Source organism: Pinus tabuliformis, chromosome 5_2 (genome assembly GCF_031772625.1).
Source record: "Pinus tabuliformis cultivar Carrire ecotype Pingquan chromosome 5_2, CPIR1, whole genome shotgun sequence".
NCBI lineage: Eukaryota > Viridiplantae > Streptophyta > Pinopsida > Pinales > Pinaceae > Pinus > Pinus tabuliformis.
In genome coordinates, this window is record NC_142306.1 from 1,113,479,363 (window position 1) to 1,113,504,065 (window position 24,703).

Consider the following 24,703-nt stretch of genomic DNA (forward strand, 5'->3'; position numbering starts at 1 on the left):
AAGTGTCACAAAGACATCTGAGATATTGCAACTGGTCCATTCTGATCTTTCCGGTATGTTGCCTGTAACATCCCTGGGGGGATGTTCTTACTATATGACATTTACTGATGACTTCTCTCGCAAAACCTGGATATACTTCTTGAAGAAGAAGGATGAGGCTTTCATGTGGTTCCGTACCTTCAAAGCCTTGGTGGAAAATATGACCGGAAAGAAGATCAAGATTTTGAGGACTGACAATGGCACTGAATATGAGTCAAATGAGTTCAAAGACTTTTGCAGAGAAGCTGGCATTAAGAGGGAGACTACCACTGCATATACTCCTGAGCAGAATGGTATTGCTGAACGCAAGAATAGGACTATTGTGGAAGCTGCCCGTGCCATGCTATGTGACCAGGGTCTTCCAAAGTTTCTGTGGGGAGAAGCTGCAAATACTGCTGTGTACATTCAAAACCGATGCCCTCATTCCGCTTTGGACTCCAAAACTCCCGAAGAGGTTTTCTCTGGTAAGAAACCTGATGTCTCACATTTTAGAATTTTTGGATGTCCTGTCTATTTTCATGTGCCGAAAGAAAAGAGAAGTAAGCTGGACGCTACTGGGAAGAAAGGAATGTTTGTGGGCTACAGTGAGACTTCTAAGGCATATAGAGTCTATGTACCTGGTCAAAGGGAAGTAGAGATAAGCCATGATGTCACTTTTGACGAAGATGCTTCCCTGAAGAAAGTAGTAGATCTTCCTAGATCTAAAGAAAACCATGAAGAAAGACCTGGAAATCTGGAAGAACACCAGGATGAGACTATGCCTGATGTTGAAGAGCCAATGGACCCTATTGATCCTTCCCCTTCTCTAGGAAAGAGGCCATCATGGCTCAGGGACACCCTCGAAGATGCTGAGGGTCATGCTGCCCCAAGGGGAACATTCCGAGAAAGCAAGAAGCCGTGTAGATACCAAGGGTATCTAGCTGCCATGAGTACTATTATACAATCTGAACCTGGATCTTTTGAAGAAGCCATCAAGCATCAAGTCTGGAAGGATGCTATGCATGAAGAATATGAGGCTATTATGAAGAATGATGTCTGGGATGTGGTCCCGAGACTGAAGGACAAATCTGTTGTCACCGCTAAATGGCTCTACAAGATTAAACATGGATCTGATGGGAGTGCTGAAAAGTTTAAGGCAAGATTTGTTGCCCGTGGCTTCTCTCAAAAGGAAGGAATTGACTATGACGATATATTTGCACCTATGGCTCGATATACCACCATCCGATCCATCATAGCCCTTGCTGCTACGCAAGGATGGAGTCTTCATCAGATGGATGTCAAGACTGCTTTTCTGCATGGTGCAATAAAGGAAGAGGTGTATGTAGAACAACCTCTGGGATTTGAAGTTCAAGATCGAGACACTTATGTCTGCAGGTTGAAGAAAGCCCTCTATGGGTTAAAGCAAGCACCCAGAGTTTGGTATGAGAGGATGGATAGTTACTTGATGAAGCTGGGCTTCACTCGAAGCAATGCTGATCCAAACCTTTACTTTAAGGTTGAGGAAGGAAAGCCTCTCATTCTAGTGCTGTATGTGGACGACCTCTTCCTGACAGGTGATGACCCTCTCATTCATCAATGTAAGAGGGAGCTTGCTGCTGAGTTCGAGATGAAAGACCTAGGATTGATGCACTATTTCCTAGGCCTGGAGGTCTGGCAGAGACCTGGAGAGATTTTCCTTTCTCAAGGAAAGTATATTGTGAAGCTTCTAGAAAGATTTGGGATGGTGGACTGTAAGTCCGTGTCGACACCAATGGAACTCAACTTTAAGAAGTTGAGTGGCAGCGCTGCAGGGCCTATCTTGGCCAATCCTACTGAGTATCGTCAACTCATAGGAGCTTTGATGTTCTTAGTGAACACCCGTCCGGACATATGTTTTGCAGTGAATACTTTGAGTCAACAGATGGTTGAGCCTCATCATTTTCACTGGGTTGGTGCCAAGAATCTTTTGAGATATCTTCGGGGCACGATAAACCATGGGCTGAGATACACTACCGGGAGTGTGATACTCCGGGGATATACTGATGCCGATTGGGCTGGCAGTGTGGTGGATCGTAAGAGCACATCTGGATGCTGTTTCAATCTTGGCTCTGCTTCGATCTCATGGATGAGCAGGACGCAGAAGTCGGTGGCTTTGAGCACCGCGGAGGCCGAATACATTGCTGCTAGTATGGCCTGTTGTGAAGCAGTTTGGTTGAGGAAGCTCTTTAGTGAGCTGTTCCAACATGTGCTAGATACCACTGTAATACTCTGTGATAATCAGAGTGGGATTCGTATGACTGAGAATCCTGTGTTCCACGACCGATCCAAGCATATTGATATCAGGTACCACTTTATCCGGGATATGGTACAGCGAGGCGCCGTAAGGCTCGATCATATAGGAACTGATGAGCAGGTCGCGGATATTCTCACTAAGCCCCTGGGGAAGGCCAAGTTCCTAACCTTCCGTGAGAGTCTTGGTGTCGTGGAAAGACCCTATGATGTGGGTCCTGTTGGACAATGAGCTCTGGGAGCTCTGGGGGGCTTTGGGGATAGCTTCTCGGAGCTATAAGCACTCATAATGCTTCTGCCCCACCCTTGTGATTATTGAGCTGGTTCGCCACTCATTTAATCTGTGCCCCGTATGCATCCTACCCATTGAGTTCAGGGCTCATGGGAAGTACCTCTCATTTGGCCAATGAGGTGTGGAAAAGCTAGAGACTATTAGCAAAGACTGATGGACGCATCAGAGATTGCCGTACTCTCTATCTAGGATGGCATGGTCCAACCACTTGATCTGGGATCAAGATTTGTGAGGTCTGGGACCTCTGGACTGATTATGTCAGTCGGGGAATGATGTCTTTGTGACTGACCCACTTCTGTTCTGAAATAAAGAAGCCAGCAAAGCAAGTTTCGGCGGGATCACTCACGATGTTAATTGCACTAATAGATGGAGTTCTCCCTAGTTGAGAGGGAGTGTTAAATTTGGACAACTAGGTCCAAACTCCATGTTCTGATGTTCTGATTAAGAGGTTAATATTTTTGTTGGATTCCTCTTTCTGAGAGGTGTAAAATCCATATAAAAATAGTCTTAATCTGATGAGCAGAACTTATATTTTGAATTTATTATTCTTAATAAATTATATGTGCAAAGGTCAGCCAGTTTTGTAATGTAGGCTCACATGCCCAACAGATGTGTCACACACCCTCATTGATGGATATATATATATACAGGAAAAGTTGGAGAGAATTTGATAACAAAAACAACTCACATCTTCCTCTCTCATCCTAAAAGTACGAGCTACCTGGAGGACGAATTTCAGCCACACGTGGGAAGGACGAAGAGGTTTTTTCTGCTGCTAGGGTTTCTGCTGCTAGGGTTTCGCAGAAGTTTGACCAGCATTGACTTTGGTCAACGCTTGGTCCAAACAAGCTGAAAACTTGTGGGAGGTTCGATTTTTGAAGGCCATACTACCTGGCACAAAAATCGAGGTCAAAGGGTTGACCGTTTTGCTGCTGCGTTGACTTATAGCTTGCTGCCCCTGCGTTGACTTTTCAGGATAGCGTTGACTTTTGTAGAACTGACTTGGGTTGACTCATCTACTGGTTGGAGGGTTGTTGTGACACATGCTGGGCTGGCTGACCAAAGGAGACTTTGCTGGTTGAAGCATCCTGTTGACCGCCGAAACAAACACATACATTTTTCTTGTTTCTGATTTGTCTTTTGTAAGATCTGCTTATATGTTCTATCTGCATTTTGCTTATCTACTTGTATGATTGCTGTGAGAAAAGTGAAATTGCTCTTAGCATAGAACATCTATAAAACTTTACACAAATCATAGCAATATCCATGGCCTTTTCCGCAGTCACTCGAGATTGGAGTTGTTGAAGATTGCGAAGACCAGATTTGATAGCTATTACCTCACCTTCAGGCGCCTTTTGAAGGTAAGAGAGGCATTAGCTAGCATGGTATCAAGTCCACATTGGCAGGTATTAAAGGAAAGGGCTACAAATGCAGCTAACATGGGAGGTTTTGAAATGGTGGAGGAGGCCGCTCTTGATGGGCAGTTTTGGACAAGTGTGAGGCAGGTATTGGATTTCACCAAGCCAATTTATCACATGATTCGGTTTGCAGATACAGACAAACCAGTGATTGGCGAGGTGTATGAGCAAATGGATACCATGTTGGGGGAAATAAAAGATATTGTTCATAATAGAGATCCCAACTTGTACAAACTGATTCATGATTGTGTGTGTGAACGGTGGAATAGGCTTAATCTTCCACTACATTGCTTGGCATATATCCTTACGCCAAAATACTACTCTACATCTTGGTTGGGCCAACCTGCAGCAGGGGGTGGGGTTAGGACCAAACCCCATTAAGATCCAAAGGTAACTAAAGGATATATGGAAGCATTAGAAAAGTTGGTACCTGACAGGGAGGAATGTGCAATTGTGTGCCTTGAAATAGGCAGATACTTCAGTGACACTGGTTTGTATGGTAACTTCCATGCAATGGATGACAGAGATAGATTTGATACTCTCACATGGTGAGAAACATATGGCGGCCAGGGACTTTTGCCAAAATTGGCAAAAAAAGTTCTTTCACAGGTTGTAAATACTTCTTCTGCAGAGAGGTGTTGGAGCACCTATAGCTACATACATAATGTGAAAAGAAACAAACTCAATGAAAACCGAGCAGAAAGCTTGGTTTATGTGCACTACAACTTGAGGTTGTTGAGTCATTACTGTGATCGGGCTTATGAGGATCCCACATATAAAATTTGGGACAATCACCCAGAGGATGACAATTTGGAGGATGGCATTGTACATATTGAAGAACTGGAAGAGGAACTTGTAAGGGATGAAGATGAAGCAGCCACGCCACCTCCACCTCCACCTCCACCATCCAGTAGCAGTGCTCGAGGTCCGAGTCTTGTTCCTTTGCTGTCGCCACCTCCATCTACACCCTCATGTGGAGGTTCTAGTTCTGGTCGTCGGTCTGTGCAGGAGACTCCTAGAAGACCACCACGACCTGCTTATACTCCTGGAGACTCTCGTGGCAAGGGCCACATGTAGATTTACAGTTTACTTGTCTTTTTTAGTTTCTATTAGACTTTAGTTTTCATAACTGTTGAGTTTTGAGTCCTTGACTCTTGACTCTTGACTCTTTCATATCATAATGATATTTTTTGTAAACAATATATCACTGTGACAATGAAAATTTGAAGTTTGAAGTTGGGCCTTGGCAATTATAACTCATTGGTAATGATTGTGAATTATGAATATGATGCTTCGTGAAAGACTAAAGTTGTTTCATTTCATTTCATTATTCATGTTTCATTTTATAAATTTATAACATTTCATATCATGTTAACAGTTAGAAGTTAGGACTTAGAAATATCTCAGATATTACTTCTTGTAATGGTTAAACTTAGCTTACAAGTACAACTTTGGTGATCAATGATGATAAATGTTATTGAATTTTCAATTTTGAAAGCTTGAAGTTGAAACTTTAAGATTGAATTTGATGAATCATGATTCATGAGACTCAATATGTTGCAGTTGTAATATGTATTTTACTAACTTGTGGACATGGTTGATGACGATTATAATTTCTAGATGATTGATGTGATATGGTTCAATGATCAATCTATGTTTTTTATGTTTAATTCATCATTCTACATGTTTTTGTTGACATATATGTATCAAAAATTAAAAATATAAAAATATATATATATTTTTAAAAAATCGCTCTCGGATTCGCTCCCAAACCTGGAGCTTCTGAAAATGGTCGCTCCCGCTACCAAGCAACATGGTGTGTGTACCACATGGGAAAGTCTCCCCCCTGTGATAGATTGCCTTACACATATGATGCTTGGCATATTCTAATTCTACAATGATTAACAGATTCATCTTACACGCTACGATGCATTTACAACAAAGTTACAATTGCTACGTCAGGTGCTTTCCTTATGGATAGTTTCCTTGATAAATAGGCTTGATGATTCCTTTCACGAAAGATACTATCAGCCATTATTTTTGTAAACATTTTTCCCTATCATGTCAAGTTTGAATTAGTATGGGAGGGCTTAGGTTTATACATGGTGAATTTGAGTAGTGCGATTCAACCAATAGAGTGCCTAAGGCTTGAGAAGCCATAGTAGTCCCTTGGAGACAGTATTGTAACTCTTCCATAGTGTGAATTAGAAGATAGTGATGGTTGTTCCAAACTTCCGTTTGTTGTCCACTATACTCATGCTGCCGATTTGTTAGATTCGGAGGCTAGCAGCTTCTCCTCCTCATCAGCAGCAGGTGATGGCTCCTGTAGACCTTGAACACATTATCCAGGTACCTCCAGTAAAGACATTTATCCTGGTTCTCGTCTTGAGTTCACTGTTCAGCAGTTGTATTTATGTGGATCTTAAATTTTATTTGCTGGTTCCATTTTTTCAAATTTAGAGGTAAGTTAATTCTGTAAGTGCAGATCTGTGTATCATGAGGATGTAAAATTACAACAATTTGATTGTTTCAGTATATAAATAAGCAGACAAAAAAACTTATAAGTTGCCGTCAAATCTAGGTGGGCTCTTTGCATCAAGTGAAACTTGAAACTAAACTCTCAATATTTGAAATCAAATGAAAGGCAACCTTCAACACAATTTACTGAAAATAGTGACCCTAACTGGAATATGCATATTGCCAAATTATCCGAATTACCAAGAACTGTATATGTGCTGCACACATTCTTACCCAGTGGAAAAAGATAGTCCAAAAATGCCATAGATCATAAAATCCCATTCAAATTATTAGAAAATAAAAAATCATTGAGATAATAATCCACAAGCAATTAAATATATTAGATTATTGTGAATGCTTGAATTAACATACAATTTCTGTTGCATCAACACGGGTACCAACAATTTTCAGTCGCACTTCAGTGTCTCTCTGTATTCTCACCTGCAAAAGGAGGACAAGGTAAATATTAACCCTGCCACATAATTTGGCAAGATAAATCCTGAATTCACAGCATATTTCCATGAACTAAGTTCTAGACACTGAACCATGCACTTGAACAGTACACTTTGAGAATGTTAATAAAACTGAAATGACACGAATTCAATCTAATATAATAGCAGAAATGAACCCCAATAACAGCCTAGAGATTAAAGACAGGCTCTTCATTGCCCCTCTCCAGCGGAAGGGGGTCATCTTTGGGGATAAATAGATAATTGGATGGGCAGGGAGAACAAGATGGGATAGAATAAGATTAACAGGCATCTAATTCATATGTTGGATGAGGCCGCTGAGACACTTTCAATGGAGAAATACACTACTTCACCGGGAGGAAGTTGGTGCGTAAAATGTCGAAATTGATTAGGCAATGCAGTTTACAACTAGGATAGCAAATCTCAAAGAAGGCATTGATTCTGTTAAATTTACAGCCAAGGAAGGCACTCCTGCACTTCAAAGTGCCCTAGGGGTTTTCCAGGGTGCTGAATCCATATATACAGTCAAAAAACTAGTTTAAATAACACAAATCAATATTTCACCTCAAATTTGTCCACCGGATTCCGGCACTGGAAAGTCCAACAAGTCACACTAAAGACAACTCCCTTCCTTTTTATAAAAGGAGGGATAGCACAAGCTCTTAATTTGTCGAGAAATTTATGATTATGTAATAAGATAAGATAGCATAAAGATAAGTTTAGTAATGTCAAAGTTGTCAACCACCATAGTGGTATCTGGTTGTATGATTCCCACACAGTGGGGGGAGGGGTGGGGTGCACATAGATGTAAGGGAGCCCTGCTCTCCTACCCTACACAACTGAAAGAAAGCAGCTTTGGATAGAACCATGGCTACTCTGTTGAAGCTGGGAGATAGTCCAATGGCTGGGATGCACCCTATTCTGGATTTGTCTAGGGTCGGTCCATCTATCAATATAATGATGTGTAATTGGAGGTCTAGTCCAACATCTCTAAACAAGTCTCGAGAATATCTGTCAACATCCAAAGGGGGGAAGTTGAGGGTAACCATGAGTCTCGCCCTATGATTTAGAATACTTTGGAAGTCCCCATCTATTGTTAACTTGATCTGGCTAGGAAACATGAATGCATGAGGTGATCCTCCTACTAGTCTCATGGCAAGGCAAGGCATGCAAGAACTACAATGTGGCTGAGTATATACCTGATGTGTTGAATGGTGTTGTCATTGATGTCAAAGTCAATTGTTGGTGATCAGCATGAAGAGCACATCCTTTGAGGAAGCAATGAAGAGAAGAAGGAAAGTTTTGACATGAACACTTTGACTTGAACGCTTTAATATATGTCAATGGATTGCAATAATTGGAAGCACCAATGGACAAGAAGCCCAGGAAGAAAGAAAAGGAAGCTTATAGCAAAAATCCCAGAAGCCCCAAGCCGTGTGATCAAGATGCCCCGCACTTGTTGGGGTAAATGAATAGGAAGGGCAGTGAAGTTGCTCGCAATACCATCATCATTTGATTGTCCTTGTCAAGTAGTTTCCATCGGTAGGTGGCCCGCCACATGGTTCCTCACGGTCTTGGTCAATGTGCCCCAAAATGAATGGTAAAGGCAGCACTATTTTTGGCATAAAAATTAATGACAATAAATGTTGTTTATGTTGAATTTTGGTGGATAAATTTTATGGGTCATGGCAGTTGCAAACAAACAAAAGTCTCAACCTAAGTTACCAAGATACGGATACGGATCCGGATCCGGATTCACTAGTTTTTTGAAAATCCAGGATCGGATATGGCAAGTACAAAAAATATAATAATATTAAAAAATATAATAAAATTAATAATAGACACAAAATATATACTTCTTAATATATTTTTGATTTGACATGTCAAAATGTTAAAATGCATACCTTAATTACTTCTCTATAACCTGGTTTTGGTCTTAATCATTTAAAAAAATTATATTATGCACTAGTATAGAGTGAGACCTATAAATTGTTTGATAACTTTAAGAAACTTTTACTAATAAAAGTCCAAGCAATTTCAAAGATATAATGGCTATCATAATTTTATAAAATATATAAAGTTGAAATTATAAATTTGAAAAATGTGATTGAGGTATTCTCTACAATTCTAAAAGTTTTGTAGCAGAATTCCTTTGCTCACGTACTCAAAGTTAGCATCGATGGGAATATAATCTATATGCATTATATTTGCATGAAAAAACAAATACTATAAGTAAAAATCAAATTTCTCATAGTTACACTCAATTTTTGTAAATAAAATTATATATTGATACATTTTTATATATATTAAAGCTAAATCATTTTCATTCATTTTGTGCTTTTACCATATATTCAAGTTCATCTTTAATTATCTCTTCAAATTAACAAATTGTTGTTTTTTAAGTTTGCATTCATAAAACACCATCATTAGTTTACACCCACACACCTATATTTTAATATTATTAAGACAAAACTAAATTTAAAATTATATATATATATATATATATATATATATATATATTTAAATTTGTATAAATTTTATATATCATTTTAAATTTTAAATTAATTAATAAAATTTAGGAAAAAATATATTTTAAAATAAAAAATATATGTTCAAATTCCAATCTATAAGTCAAAACTAAATTAAAAATAAAAAGCAATATAATTTAAAAATACATACCTATATTTTAAGTTTATTAAGACAAAACTAAATTTAAAATTATATATATATATATATTTGAAATTTGTATAAATTTTATATATCATTTTAAATTTTAAATTAATTAATAAAGATTAGAAAAAATATGTATGTTAAAATCCCAATCTAGAAGTCAAAACTAAATCTAGGTCTATTTTGATTACATTTTGTTCGAAAATCACTGCCAACGTCGCGACTTCCCCCCTGGCTTCCCTCCATCCGAATCTTGACGCCACTAGCCGTCTTTCGAGTTTTAAGTCAAGAGCCATTTCATGTTGGACTGACTTGTCTCCGAAACTTGGCTTTTCTGCATCGTTTCCATCAACCGATCGATGAAAGTTTGTAATTTCGGACGGATTTTGCAGCGTGGTGAAAGTCTGTAATTTTGGACGGAAAACCGATATTATCTAAATTAAAAATAATAGGCAATATAATTTAAAAAATACATATAAGAGCACAAAATTGCCAATATTCTAGACAATATAAAGTCTTCCGTTGTCCCTCCAAGGTTACTCTATCAATGAATCACTCGGTTTTTTGTCTGTTGTTCGTTCGCTCTCTGCAGTGTCAAGGAAGAAAATAAAAAACTCTGCGGAACTATCTACTCTGTCTATATGAGACCCATGAGACCCAAATGTGATTCCCGCAGACACCACAAATGTCTACAAAGTAAAAACAGCATGGCAAAAATCTTAGAATCCGGAAAACTAACACGGGATCTGTTTCCAGATTTCAACATCCGTTTCTAATGAACATTAATATGCCACATGTCGGTTCTTGGACGTATTTAGGTGGATCCGGATCCGAATCCGGATCAAATCCGTGGATCCTGTACCCCAGAGGGCCGGATCCAGTAACTTAGGTCTCTACATATCCAAGCTCAGAATATTGACCAAGTTGACCTTAAAAGAATAATTTTTATTTTGAAAATGGCTTTAAAAAGGGATGTTCAGGTTGGCCTCATCTTGGGGATATTTTTAAATTGAAATTAATTTATTTAGGGCAGGCCTACCCTCCTTTTATGGCCCCTTTTCAAGTATAAATAGGGCACTCGTATGCGCTCAAAATGCATCATTCATTCATTGCTCTGATACTTTTGAGGCCAAAGGTAGAACTACTTATCTGGAAGAGATGCCAAATTTCTTAGTGTTTTTAACTTTTTGGTTTACATTTTTTGTCGTAATTTGGATATCAAACTCTGGTGATACATATCAATCTGTGCTGCTACAATTATATATATATATATATATAGTCTGCTCGATGGCATTACATATTGAACATCGCGATGACACATATTATGTGATCTTCAGTGACTGGGGCGATGCATGGTGATTGGTTTTGCAGTGATTGGGTCATCAATGATTGGATCTGCGACTAAATGCCTATGTTCAAGTTCGCTCTTTGCAAACATTTGGAACTCCATTTTTGTTGTATCAGCAAAGTTTGTCACTGAGCATATACATATAACTCTGGTGATACATATCAATCTGTGTTGCTACAATTATTTATATATATATATATATAAGTCTGCTCGGTGGCATTACATATTGAACATTGCGATGACACATATTATGTGATCTTCAGTGATTGGGGCACTGCATGGTGATTGGTTTTGCAGTGATTGGGTCATCAATGATTCGATCTGCGACTAAATGCCTATGTTCAAGTTCGCTCTTTGCAAACATTTGGAACTCCATTTTTGTTGTATCAGCAAAGTTTGTCACTGAGCATATACATAGTATGCAGATGTGATACATTGCATAATAAGCCGAGTCATTCTTGACCAAAGTTTGGATTGGCTCATGTGCGATCACGACAAATCCCAAAACGTCTCTCAACAAGCATATATAGTGTGTCAGCACCCAGTGAAATATGCATATTGACAACGTGTGAAGCAGATATTACATGCTGGTTGGGATGCACCACGAATATGGAGCCTAGCACGTTCGACTGTGAATCATATAGCCACCCATAAGGATTGAACGATATTTGAACACATCAACTGGTGCAATAATACGAAAGGCTTTGTTTCCACACTTGGCTTATTTCTGTGAGTTAATACTCTAATCGCAAGTATGATGTGTGTGTTGGCAGTTTTGTAAGAAGCATCGAGCAGTAGTTGCTTTGATTGCAATCCCTAGTGCGACTAGATGCCACGTAGGCGGTAGGAGTGAGATCAAAGCTTAATATATACAGTTGTGCAAAGAGCATTGGATAGTGCATTTTTTTTTTTGAGGTCGATGGGAATTTGTTAATTTATGATATGTTCTATGCTTAGTGCAGTTTACTTCGATTTCTTCTTATTAGCCACAGTTTAGCAATCACATAAACATAAAGTAAAATGCTGATAGAACATTAATAGATTGACAGAAACAAGCCAAGACAAGAGACACAAGATGTGGCGGCTAGCCAGGGACAAACCTCAATACGGGGAAACCCTTTGATCAATTCTTCTTTAATCTTCAATAGTTCAGCAGAGAGAAATAGTACAAATTTAGAAATCTGTAATTTTATGACAACAGCAGCAAACCCTAAATCAGCAAAGTCAAATTTAGTCAAACAGCCCCGGATTGACTTCTAGTCAACCTTGAAGAACTCGGTCTTCAACAGCAAACTTTGGCAGCCCAAAACAGCCCTTGGTCAACAGTCAAAACAGCAGTCAAAGATCAGCAGTTGCGGTCAGCCCTAGACAGTCAACGCTTTGGTCAACGCAGCACCCAAACAGCCTGCGCAAGTCAGACCTTGGTCAACGCTTCACAAAACAGCCCAGCACTTGGTCAACACAGCCCTAGAAAAGTCAACGCTGCCAAGAAAATCAACGCTGCCCTAAAATCAGTCAACACTACCCTAAACAGAAAATGTGTCCTCCTTGCACATGTGAGAGAAACTGCTCCTTCACTGGCCCAATGAGATGAGGAGAGAGAAGATGAGTTGATATGAGATGAGTAAATAATGACTCAACCTCACTTGTACTTATAGGATGTGTTGGGCATGTGTGCCACGCATTTAGCTGCTGGCCGACCTTGACAATTTGTCAAGTAAATACAAATAAATTCATATTTCCATAAATACTTGTCGGAATCGGATGATCATTAGATCAATCCTACACCTCTCGACGAGAGGAATTAAGGAAAAATATCAATTGCCATAAATAAGATGACGCACATGGAGTTTGGCCCTAGTTGCCAATTTTAACACTCTCTCTCAACTAGAAAGAACTTCATCTGCTATTCTGTTTGATCATCAGTACTATCTCTACCATCAAATCCACTGCCCTGCACTGCTCAGCTCTACTCTGCTGAACTACGAAGAAGAAGAAATGATCGAGGATGTATCATACCATCCTCCACTGACCCGAAGTCAGTGTCAGAGTGTGTCATACCACTCTCACTGATCCCAAATCAATGGAGGTCATCCTAGCATAGGGAATACGGTAGATACAATGATGCGCCCATCGATAGTACTACTAATGGTCCCTAACCCCATTTCCCTACTCATTGATCAGATGAGAGGTACTTCCCATGAGTCTTAGACTACATGGGTAGGATGCCTTGACAGGAGAACTAATCATCCTGTCCCAAAGTCACCACGGGGTATCACAGGGGAAGGTTGAACCTTTCACCATGTACATAGCGCACCAATAGGGGAGGGTGAGTTGCCATGTGGTCGCATGTCGCTCCAAGAAGTACCCCAAGCCCCCCGGAGCTCCTAGAGCTCAATGTATGCATCATACACAACCCTCATAAGAGGGTCTCTCAACGACACCAAGTCGTTCTCGAAAAGTCAAGAATTTGACCTTTCCCAAGGGCTTTGTCAAAATGTCGGCAACCTGCTCATCTATACTAATATGTTGGAGTCTTATTGCTCCCCGCTACACCATATCCCGGATATAACGGTACTTGATATCGATATGCTTGGAGCGATCATGAAATACGGGATTCTCTCATAAACGAATCCCGCTATGGTTGTCACACAGGATCACGGTAGTATCCAATGTAAATCCAAACAGCTCATTGAAGAGCTTCTGCAACCAGACTTCCCATACTCGCAGCAATGTACTTTGCCTCGGCGGTGCTCAAAGCCACCGACTTCTGCTTCCTGCTCATCCAGGATATCAAGGCAAATCCCAAAGAGAAACAGCACCCGAAAGTGCTCTTTTGGTCCACCACACTGCCTGCCCAATCAGCATCAGTATATCCATGTAATCTCACATCTCCGACAGTGTATCTCGATTCTCAACCCATGAGTGATTGTGCCACGAAGGTATCTCAACAGATTCTTGGCACCAATCCAATGTGTGTGGTGAGGCTCAACCATATGTTGACTCAACATGTTCACTGCAAAACATATATCCGGACAGGAGTTCACAAGAACATCAATGCTCCGATGAGTTGACGATACTCGATAGCATTTTGTAAAACAGGTCCGGCAGCACTACCGCTTAACTTCTTGAAGTCGAGCTCCATCGGAGTAGTCACGGGCTTGCTGTCCACCATACCAAATCTCTCCAATATCTTCACCACATATTTTCCTTGAGATAGAAAAATCTCCCCTGGCTTCTGCCAGACTTCTAGTCCCTAGGAAATGGTGCATCAGTCCTAGGTTCTTCATCTCAAACTCAGAAGCCAACTCCCTCTTACATTTATGAATGAGAGGGCCTGCACCTGTCAGAAAGAGGTCGTCAACGTACAGCACCAATATGAGAGGTTTGTCATCTTCAACCTTAAAGTAAAGGTTAAGGTCGGCTTCACTCCTAGTGAATCATAGCTTCATCAATGATCTGAAAATGAAGATCTTAGGTTATTTTTAAGGTATTACAGACTCATGTGCAGGATTTGCCTATATTACTTAGTGCAACGGATCGAAAAGATTGCGAATAATATAGACAATGAGCAGTTAGAGAAACATAATAGACAAACACACATAACACAGCAAATAATCAAGGAGTTCACAAAAAAACTCTTGGGCTATGTCTCCTGGTCCAGCTTTCAGTGGTGACCTCTCTATTATGTCTTCAAGAGCAGAGTTTTTACAAATGTGAGCTCAAATTGAGTCTCAACACAACAAGAACAAAACAATAGGGCTTTACTTGGATCGCCCAAGTCTTTCTGAATACACAGACTCTCCATCTCACTCTCTGTCTCTATTTTCTCTCTGTCTCAGCACTGCCCGCCCTGTCTCTGTCATTCCGTGGCTTTTAAGCCAATCAGCGCTTGTCTATTCGTTTTCCCTTTCGGGCTCTCTGGCTCCCGACCTCTGTCTACTCAAATCCCTTCTGAGCATTAAATAGTCATTGTTAAACGTCTTAAGGGATGGTGGCCACCTGTTTTGTAACAGAAGGGACCATCGGCGTGTTAAAATCCCAAAATATCGTTCCTCTATTTACACAGAGATTTACACATAAAATGCTATAAAATCCACAAAAATGCCTTTCATCGGACTTGAAATATTATGGAATCTGCCCTAAACTCCATCGGGTCTGCCTTTAAATCGCTATCGCAAATCGCTTAGTCGTGGTTTCCTTCGTATTTGGGTTTATAGCGAAAAACCCCAAATACAAAGGAAAACCCGACAAAATGCTCCATATCGGACTTCAAATATTATAATATCGCATTCATAACCCTTTCAGGTCCGGCTATATATCGCTATCGCATATCCCTTTTGGCTTCTGATCGCCGATTGCGCCGATCGGCCTTATCGCTATCGGCGCATCGCATGGTCGCTGGCCTCCTTGGCATCACCCCTTACAAAGTTGTGATGCGATATTGCGATGCGATATATCGCAATCGCATATCGCCAATCCTTCTAACTGCCGGCTAAGTCCTTCTACATATGAGCGATGCGATAGCACAGGTAAATCTGGGTCGTTGATCTGCGCACTTGATCAACGGCTCTCGTTTAATCGCGATTCTCATAAGACCTCCTCCGATTGACTCCGCTTGCTGCCCCCGATTGCGATATGCTGATTAGATCTGGACTGTTGATCAGCCAGATCCGACGGCTCCTGTGCAACATTGCTTTGGCCTCCGATAGCCTCTGTTTTTGCCATTTCTTCATAATTTTCCCATGCGATAGTGTTTTCCGCCTTTTGTGAAGGTTTTTCCCATGCGATAGAGTTTAAGTATTCGAAGACTTAGAGGGTTTTTAGGATCCTTTTTGGATCACACCTTCCCACTGAAAAGCTTTTGGACCACCAAAAGTTGGTTTTTAAGCATCGGTCAAGTGAGGATACAGCGTCCTCACTTGGCCAATTTCTATCCATCGTGCACTGCTTGGTTTTGAACCTTTGAGTCCGATTCTTAGGTACTCAACATCCCCTTTGCACGTAGTTCTCACATTCCTTTCCAGAACTGTGTCTTCCTGCAACTCATTGAGATATTCAGGCAACAGATCATCAATAGAAGGTAACTGACTTTGCTCTTCGGGATCTTCAATCAATGAAGGTTCATATAGTCTCAAGTTCTCTGCATTAACGATTGAATAGATATGCATATAAGCTGGCAAATCAAGGCGAAAAGCATTCTTACCAATTTTCTCAAGTATCTTGAAAGGCCCATACCTTATTGGTTTCAGCTTCTTACCTTCACCTTGCATTCTGTCTTTACTGATGTACAGCCAGACTTGATCACCAACTTGGAAGCTCTGCTCAATTCGATGCTTGTCATGCCTTGCTTTGTACTTGGCCTGGCTTCTTTCCAGTTGTTCCTGCACTACCTGGTGAATTTCTTGGATCTGTTCAATGAACTTGGTTGCTTTGTCCACACATTGTGTCCATCAACTACTATGTCTTTACTAAAGACAAAATCCAAGGGAGATTTTGGTATAAAACCAAAACAAGTCTCAAAAGGAGATCTCTGAGTAGAAGAGTGCTTGGCACGATTGTAAGCATGTTGCACATAACACAAAGGTTCATCCCAAAGCTTGGGATGCTCGCTGCAATAGCCTTTGAGAAACTGGATCACTGTCCTGTTGACCACCTCTATTTGACCATCTGTTTGTGAATGAAATGTTGTGCTCTTCTTCAACCTGGTATCCATCAACTCCCACAGACTTGACCAAAACTTCCCAACAAATCGGGAATCTCGATCAGATACAATAGAAGTGGGTAACCCAAAATGAACCCATACATGTTGAAAGAACAACTTCGTTGTTTGTTCAGCTGTAACCTACTTGTTACAAGGTATCAAAATACACATTTTGCTGAACCTATCCACAATAACATATAAATAATAATGACCTTTTCTAGATTTTGGCAATCCCCCAACAAAGTCCATGGAAACACTTTCCCAAGGACGAGAAGGAACTAAAAGTGGAGTGTACAAGCCTATTTTTCTATTGTTGGGCTAGCTTTTAGCACACATGGTACACCCTTTAATATATCTAGAAACTGTTTCATGCATTCTTGGCCAATAACAGAACCTTTGCAACTGTTCAACTGTTTTACTTACACCAAAATGACCTGATATGAGAGAAGTATGAGCTTCTCGGATTATGTTAACTCTTTCAGTTTGTGGAATGCATAACTTTCCCAAATGATATAAGAGTTGGTCCTTAACATAACAATCCAATTCTTTTACTTGCTTGCCATGACTTAAAGTTGCATATACATCTTTAAAATCTACATCTTGAGCATATTGTTCAATGTAACTTTCATGCATTACTGAGTTATGCTAAAGTATAGTAGATGCATTTATTATTGGACTTGATAGCATATCTGCAACCTTATTGTGTATGCCCTTCTTATATATGATGACAAGATGAAATTGTTGTAGAAAACCCATCCACCTATAATGTCTTAATTGCTCCAATTTAGTTTGTGAGAGCAAATATTGAAGTGGTTGATGATCTGTATGTATGATTGTTTCTTTGCCCATTAGGTAATGTTTCCACTTTTTCACACTCTGTACTAATGCATACAATTCTTTATCATATGTGGGATAATTAACCACTGAAGAATTAAATGTCTCAGAATGATAGCATAAAGGTTTACCGTGTTGCATCAACATTGCTCCCATGGCATAGTCACTGGCATCTGTTTCAATCTCAAATGGACGTTGAAGATCTAGCAGTGCTAGTACTGATGTTGTACTAAATTTTTCTTTTAAGGTGTCGAAGGCTTTCTGTTGTTTGCCTTCCCACTGAAACCCCTTGTTCAATCCTGTCAAAGCATGTAAGGGAGTTGCAATCAAGGAAAAGTTAGCAATAAACTTTCTCCAATATTGTGTTGCTCCTAGGAATCTCCTAACTTCTGTCACAAATTTGGGTTTAGGCCAGTTCACAATGACTTTGACCTTAGAGGGATCTATCTTCAATTCACCACCCCCTACAATATGACCCAAATAATTTAAAGATGTTTTGCCAAATTCACATTTTGATAACTTTACATAGAGATTTTCTCTTTTCAAAACATCTAAAGTCTGCTTTACATGCTTCAAATGTTCTTCCCATGTTTTACTAAAAACAAAAATGTCATCTAAATATACAATTACAAAATCATCAATAAAAGGTCTGAGTACATCATTCATAACTCTCATGAAAGTGGCAGGAGCATTAGTTGAGCCAAAAGGCATAACCAGCCATTCATACAGCGCTTTCTTTGTCTTGAAAGCAGTCTTTCGTGCATCTTGTTCTACAACTCTGACCTGATGATAGCCACTACACAAGTCTAACATGGAAAAGTAAACTGCTTCTTTCAACTGATCTAATAGATCATCAACGCGAGGAAGAGGATAACGATTCTTGATCGTTATTTTATTCAGTGCTTTATAATCAATGCACATCCTCCACGAACCATCCTTCTTTCTCACCAGTACGATTGGAGATCCACATGGTGATGTGCTTAGTCGAGCAGCTCATGTACCTGCTTCTTGATCTCTGCATTCTCTAAAGCGGATAACCTATACATTCCGATGTTAGGTAACGGAGCATCTTGCTGCAAATGAATATCATGTACTATTTCCCTTTTGGGTGGCAAACCTTTAGGTTCTTGAAATAGGATATCATATTCTAAAACAACTTTAACTAAATCAACTCTATGTTTAGCATCACAGCCTTCAAATACGTTGGTTTTATCAAGGTTCTTTTCCTTTACAACCATTAGTAAAAATTGTTTGCATGAATTTACAATTCTTTTCATCTGCCCTAAGTTTATGAGAGAATAGTTATTTTTGAGTTTATGAGCTCTTACAATATATTCTATTCCATCTTTAGTGAATTGATACTTATTTTCAGCTCTATAGAAAATGGTTTTTCTATCATACAAGTAGGGACTTCCTAAAACAATACCACATATATCCAAGGGAACTATATCTAGCTCAACCTCATCTACAAATGTTGACCCAATAGCAAACCTAAGTTTACATTGTCTAGTCACTTGTAGCTTTGCTTTATCACATACCCAACCTAATGGATATGGCTTCTTGTGAGGTGTTGTTAGTAATCCCAACTTCTTTACAATTGTTTCAGAAATCAAGTTTACTTGTGATCCACTATCAAATAAAGTATCAATCTTCTGGTGCTTGGAAATAAGTTGATTTCTGGTTAGGGCAGCGTTGACTTGGGTTGACCTAGCTACAAATGAGCTGATTGGATAGCATTAACTAGCGTGGAGGCCTCTCCTAGGCTAGCCGCAGTTCTATTCAGCACTTTTGACCAGGCTTGACCACTCTGTTGACCAGCGTCACTGTCAAGGAGCTGCCGCAGGTTTGACCACATGTTGACTGTTGTTTGACTGAGGTTTGTGGACTGTTTTGGGTTGCTGAAGATCGCTGTTGAAGACCGAGTTCTTCAAGTTGACTAGAAGTCAATCCGGGGTTGTTTTGACCAAGTTTGACTTCACTGATTTAGGGTTTGTTGTTGTTGTTATAAAATTACAGAATTCTGAATTGTACTATTTCTCTCTGCTGAACTATTGAAGATTAAAGAAGAATTGATCAAAGGGTTTCCCCGCATTGGGGTTTGTCCCTAGCTAGCCACCACACCTTATGTCTCTTGTCTTGGTTTGTTTTCTATAGATCGTTTAATGTTCTAATTGCACTTTACTTTATGTTTATGTGATTGCTAAACAGTGGCTAATAAAATGATTTAAAGTCAACTACTCTAAGTATAGAACATACATAATTTAACATGGTATCAGAGCTGAGGTGAAGACAAAGCCCAAGCAAGAACAAGAGCTAGAGCAATCACCGAAGACTGTTGAAGCAATCTTAAAGAAGTCATGGGGTCCTCATCACACTTCCCCGCTGAAGACAAACTCCATGAGAAGTCTGACTATCACGAATGGAAGATGTCTCTCGATCTGACATTAAAAGAGTAGGAAGTGTTGGACCATGTGAGAGGCAGAATTGTTGAGCCTCCATCAAATGCATTCGCTGCTGCTAGGAACAAGTGGACCAGGGGAGAAGTCAAAGCAAAGAAGATCATCCGGGACTCTATCGACAAGCGCCTGGTGGCCTATGTTTCCGAGCTGACCACCTCCAAGGAAATCTATGATAGACTGGTGAGTTTATTTAAAGTTAATGATGCAAATCAAGTTTTGTTCCTTAGAAATAAGCTGAAGGAAATTAAGAAGGGCAAAGATGAGTGTATACAAGCATATTTCTTAAGGATCACCGAGATCAAGAATGATCTCCTATCTATTGGGGAAGTAGTCCTTAACAGGGAAATGACTATCACAACTCTTGGAGGGTTGCCACCTGAATGGTATATATTCAGGACTACTCTTCTCAACAATAATGTAATTCCTGGATTTGAGGAATTGATGGCAAGATGCATTCAAGAAGAAACAAGGATGGAAGAGCAAGAAATGCCTGCACTTAAAGGAAACCCCTCTGCCTTTTCTTCTCATGCTAAAAGAAGAAACTATTCCGGTGTTAAATCCAAAGGAAAGGTTGGACTGAAAGGTGGAAAAAAAGGACGATGTTACAATTGCAACAAAATGGGCCACTATGCGAGGGAGTGCCCTGATAAAAGGGACTCACACCATGATGATGATCAAAATCAATTTCAAGGCAATCAAAGGAATGGCAAGTCCAATGGCAGACGTAAAAGGAATGCTGGAAATCAAAGAAGAGGTCAACCTTCAAGAAGGCAAGAAACTCCAGGTATGAATCTAACGTTGTTAACAATAAGCAAGATGAATACTATCTACCAGCAGCCTTCTCTACTACTGCTTCCCCGGACTCGCTGGGAAATTGGCTTATTGATAGTGGTGCCTCAAGGCACTTCACTGGTTACAAAGAAGCTCTCTATAATCTGATAGAGAAGGAGACAAATCTGGAAATTGTTCGTGGGGACAACTCAAAATCTCCCGTGAAAGGGAAAGGAATGTCACTCTTCAATTGAATCAGGGAAATACAATTCATTTACAAGAAGTCCTACATGTACCTGATCTCAAAAAGACCCTGGTGTCCACTTCAGCAATGGAAGACAAAGGCTACAATGTGGCCATCATCGATGGCAAGGTACGTGTATGGAAAAAGAACTTGAAAGATGCTTTCACTCTTGGGTTTCGAGTCGATTCATTATATCAAGTCGGAGGAAGTCCGTTGGGTGTCATGTCTTGTGACACATCTCTTCAATCCGAACTATCGCATCGGAGGTTTGCTCACCTTCATTATAAAGCTCTACCTGATGTGAGAAAAATGGTGACCGAGATGCCCGAGATCAAATTAGAGCAAGAAGGTGTATGTCTGGGATGTGCCGAAGGAAAGCTCAAAAGGGGACCATTCCCCTCAAGCCAAAGCAAGACGTCGATATATTGCAGTTGGTTCACTCACACATATCTGGTATGATGCCTGTGAACTCCTTGGGAGGATATTTATATTACCTCACTTTTACAGATGATTATTCTTGCAAGACCTGGATACACTTCTTGAAAAAGAAGGATGAAGTGTTCTCTTGGTTTCGTCACTTCAAAGCCTTGATCGAGAATCAAACCGAAAAGAAGATCAAGACCTTAAGGACCGATAATGGGACTGAGTATCAATCCAATGAGTTCCATGACTTTTGCAAAGAGGTTGGCATTAAGAGGGAGACTACAACACCATATACTCCTGAGCAAAATGGTGTGGCGAAAAGGAAGAATCGTACGATTGTGGAAGTTGTCCGTGCTATGCTCCATGATCAAAGACTTCTGAAGTTTCTATGGGCCAAACTGCAAATACCGTCGTATGTGTACAAAACCGATACCCTCATCAAGCATTGGGTTCCAAGACTCCCAAAGAGATGTTCACCGGTAAGAAACCTGACGTATCTCATTTTAGAATTTTTGGAAGTCCTGTATATTTTCATGTACCAAAAGAGAAAAGGAATAAATTGGGTGCATCTGGAAAGAAAGGAATCTTTGTGGGCTATAGTGAAAATACCAAGGGCTATAGAATCTATGTGACTGGTCAAAGGGAAGTCGAGATTAGCCATGATGTCACCTTTGACGAAGATATGGCTCTTAGCAAAGTTGACAATCTTCCTACTCTAAGGGAATCTAGAGAAGTCGACACCAGGAAACCGAAGGAAAAGGAAGATGAGACGATGCCCGATGTGGAGAACCTATGGATCCTATTGATCCCCCTCCGCAAGAGCCTTCCTCTTCTAGGAAGAGGCCTTCATGGCTTAGGGGGACACTTGATGATGTTGAAGAACACATTGCACCCAGAGGGACTTTCCGAGAAAGTAAGAAGTCGACCAGATATCAGGGATACTTGACCATCAAGAGCACGATCATCCAAAATGAGCCTTCATCATTTGCAGAAGATGTCAAGCATCAAGTCTGGAAGGATGTTATGGCTAAGGAATATGATTCCATCATGAAAAACGATGTCTGGGATGTGGTCCCCAAACCCCAGGACAAAGTCGTTTTCACTTTGAAATGGCTTTTCAAGATAAAGCATGGAGCTGATGGAAGTGCTGAAAAGTATAAGGCTCGTTTTGTCGCTCGTGGCTTCTCTCAGAAGGAAGGTATAGACTATGACGAGATATTTGCACTTGTTGCTTGATATACCACCATTTGCTCGATCATAGCCCTTGCTGCTTCGCAAGGATGGAACCTACATCAGATGGATGTCAAGACCGCATTCTTGCATGGTTCAATCAAAGAGGAAGTCTATGTGGAGCAACCCGAAGGATTTGAGATTCATGATCGGGAATCTCATGTGTGCAGGGTGAAGAAAGCCCTCTATGGGCAGAAGCAAGCACCCCGAGCGTGGTCTGAGAGGATCGATAGCTACTTGATGAAGCTGGGATTCACTAGGAGTGAAGCCGACCCTAACCTTTACTTTAAGGTTGAAGATGACAAACCTCTCATACTGGTGTTGTACGTTGACGACCTCTTTCTAACAGGTGTAGACCCTCTCAGTCTCAAATGTAAGAAGGAGTTGGCTTCCGAGTTCGAGATGAAGGACCTAGGATTGATGCACTATTTCCTAGGACTGAAAGTCTGGCAGAAACCATGGGAGATTTTCATATCTCAAGGAAAATATGTGGTGAAGATATTGGAGAGATTCAGTATGGTAGACTGCAAGCCCCTGACTACCCTGATGGAGCTTGACTTCAAGAAGTTAAGCAGTAGTGCTGCCAGACCTATTTTACAAAATGCTACCGAGTATCTTCAACTCATCGAAGCATTGATGTTCTTGGTGAACTCCCGTCCGAATATATATTTTGCAGTCAACATATGGTTGAGCCTCACCACACACATTGGATTGGTGCCAAGAATCTGTTGAGATATCTTCGTGGCACAATCACTCATGGGTTGAGATACAATGCTGGAAATGTGAGACTACATGGATATACCGATGTTGATTGGGCAAGCAATGTGGTGGACCGCTGTAATATTCCTAATTAGCCATGGCTAATTGGAATATTCAATTTTGCCTTCTATAGTTATTAATAAATAGAAAGGTGAGGAAAGGGGGACATAACTCACTTTTGAATAAAGTCACTCCCTAGTAGCACAATGTTGTAACTTAAAAGGGGAGCTAAGGGGGCGAAAAGACCACATAGAGAAGGGGGCCCACGTAGACACTTGGAGAGACTACGTAGATGGAGAAGGAGCACGTGGCAAGAGAGTGGCTACGTTGGAGGAGCTGGACCTTAGAGTTTTGAGAGAGGCCAATGCTATAAAGGAGAGAGGAGCCTCCTCATCTTGGCATGGAATTATATTGCATTTTGAGCTAGTCACTTTGACTTAGAGCACGCTGGCTGCTTACCCTGTCTGCAGCACTGTTTAGTGCATCAAGTGTCTCCGTTCGGAGATCTCACCCTTAGCCCCGAGGGACTTCGAGTGCCTGCTCGGGCAAGGTAGTTTTATCAGTATTTTGCAGGAGGAGCGATTTCTGGAGTTAAGAAGGAACTGAGCATTTTGATGACTGCGCAGTCTTGAGAGGAGAGGACGCAGTCTCTTTTGGTAGGAGCTCCGAATTGGGTTTATGTGGAGGATTTGAGCTTGGAGATTGAGCAAGGGATCAGCCCTTGCATATTGGATGATTTTGGCAGAGTCTCGAATAGAGTTTGGGAGGATTCAGCATTTTCTAAGGAGGGGAACAGCCCCAAATCCTCACTTGATTCCAGCAGGAGCAGCAGTACAGCAGTTCTCCGGCAGCTTGGACGCAGTTCAGAGAGAGGCCATTTCCTTGCCATTCTGAGTGTATTTCTTCACTTGCCTTGTGCAAGTCGAGGTGCTATCTTTCTGATCACCTCTTGTACTCTTTCCATTACTCAGTATAATAAAATGGCTTAGCATTTCTCTCTGCATTTCTCGAGTATTTGCTTATATTCCATGTATACATTATTGTATGTTGCACTACTATTATTGTGTTTATCTCCTTGAGCTCCCGGCTACTATACCACTTGTATGTTTTCTCCTATACTCTTAGACAGAGTTTGGAAAGGGCCAGGTAGCCTCCAGATCTCGTCCTCTTTTCAGAGGCGACATATCTGGTAAACGCCCTCCCAGTCCATCTCTGGTTGGAGTTTGCTTGTGTTTGAGGGATACCCCTGATAAGGGA

At 40.6% G+C, this 24,703-nt stretch overlaps 1 protein-coding gene across 2 annotated transcripts in view; it reads right to left on the reverse strand.

Annotated features, from left to right (window-relative positions):
• The window catches only part of NRPB7 (DNA-directed RNA polymerase II), a 165,743-nt gene that overhangs the window by 68,281 nt on the left and 72,759 nt on the right, over window positions 1–24,703 (reverse strand). For both annotated transcript variants that reach the window (XM_089437545.1, XM_089437544.1), the window contains exon 5: window positions 6,907–6,975. In XM_089437545.1, coding sequence (XP_089293671.1) covers window positions 6,907–6,975 — 69 coding nt within the window. The remainder of the gene's footprint in view (window positions 1–6,906; window positions 6,976–24,703) is intronic.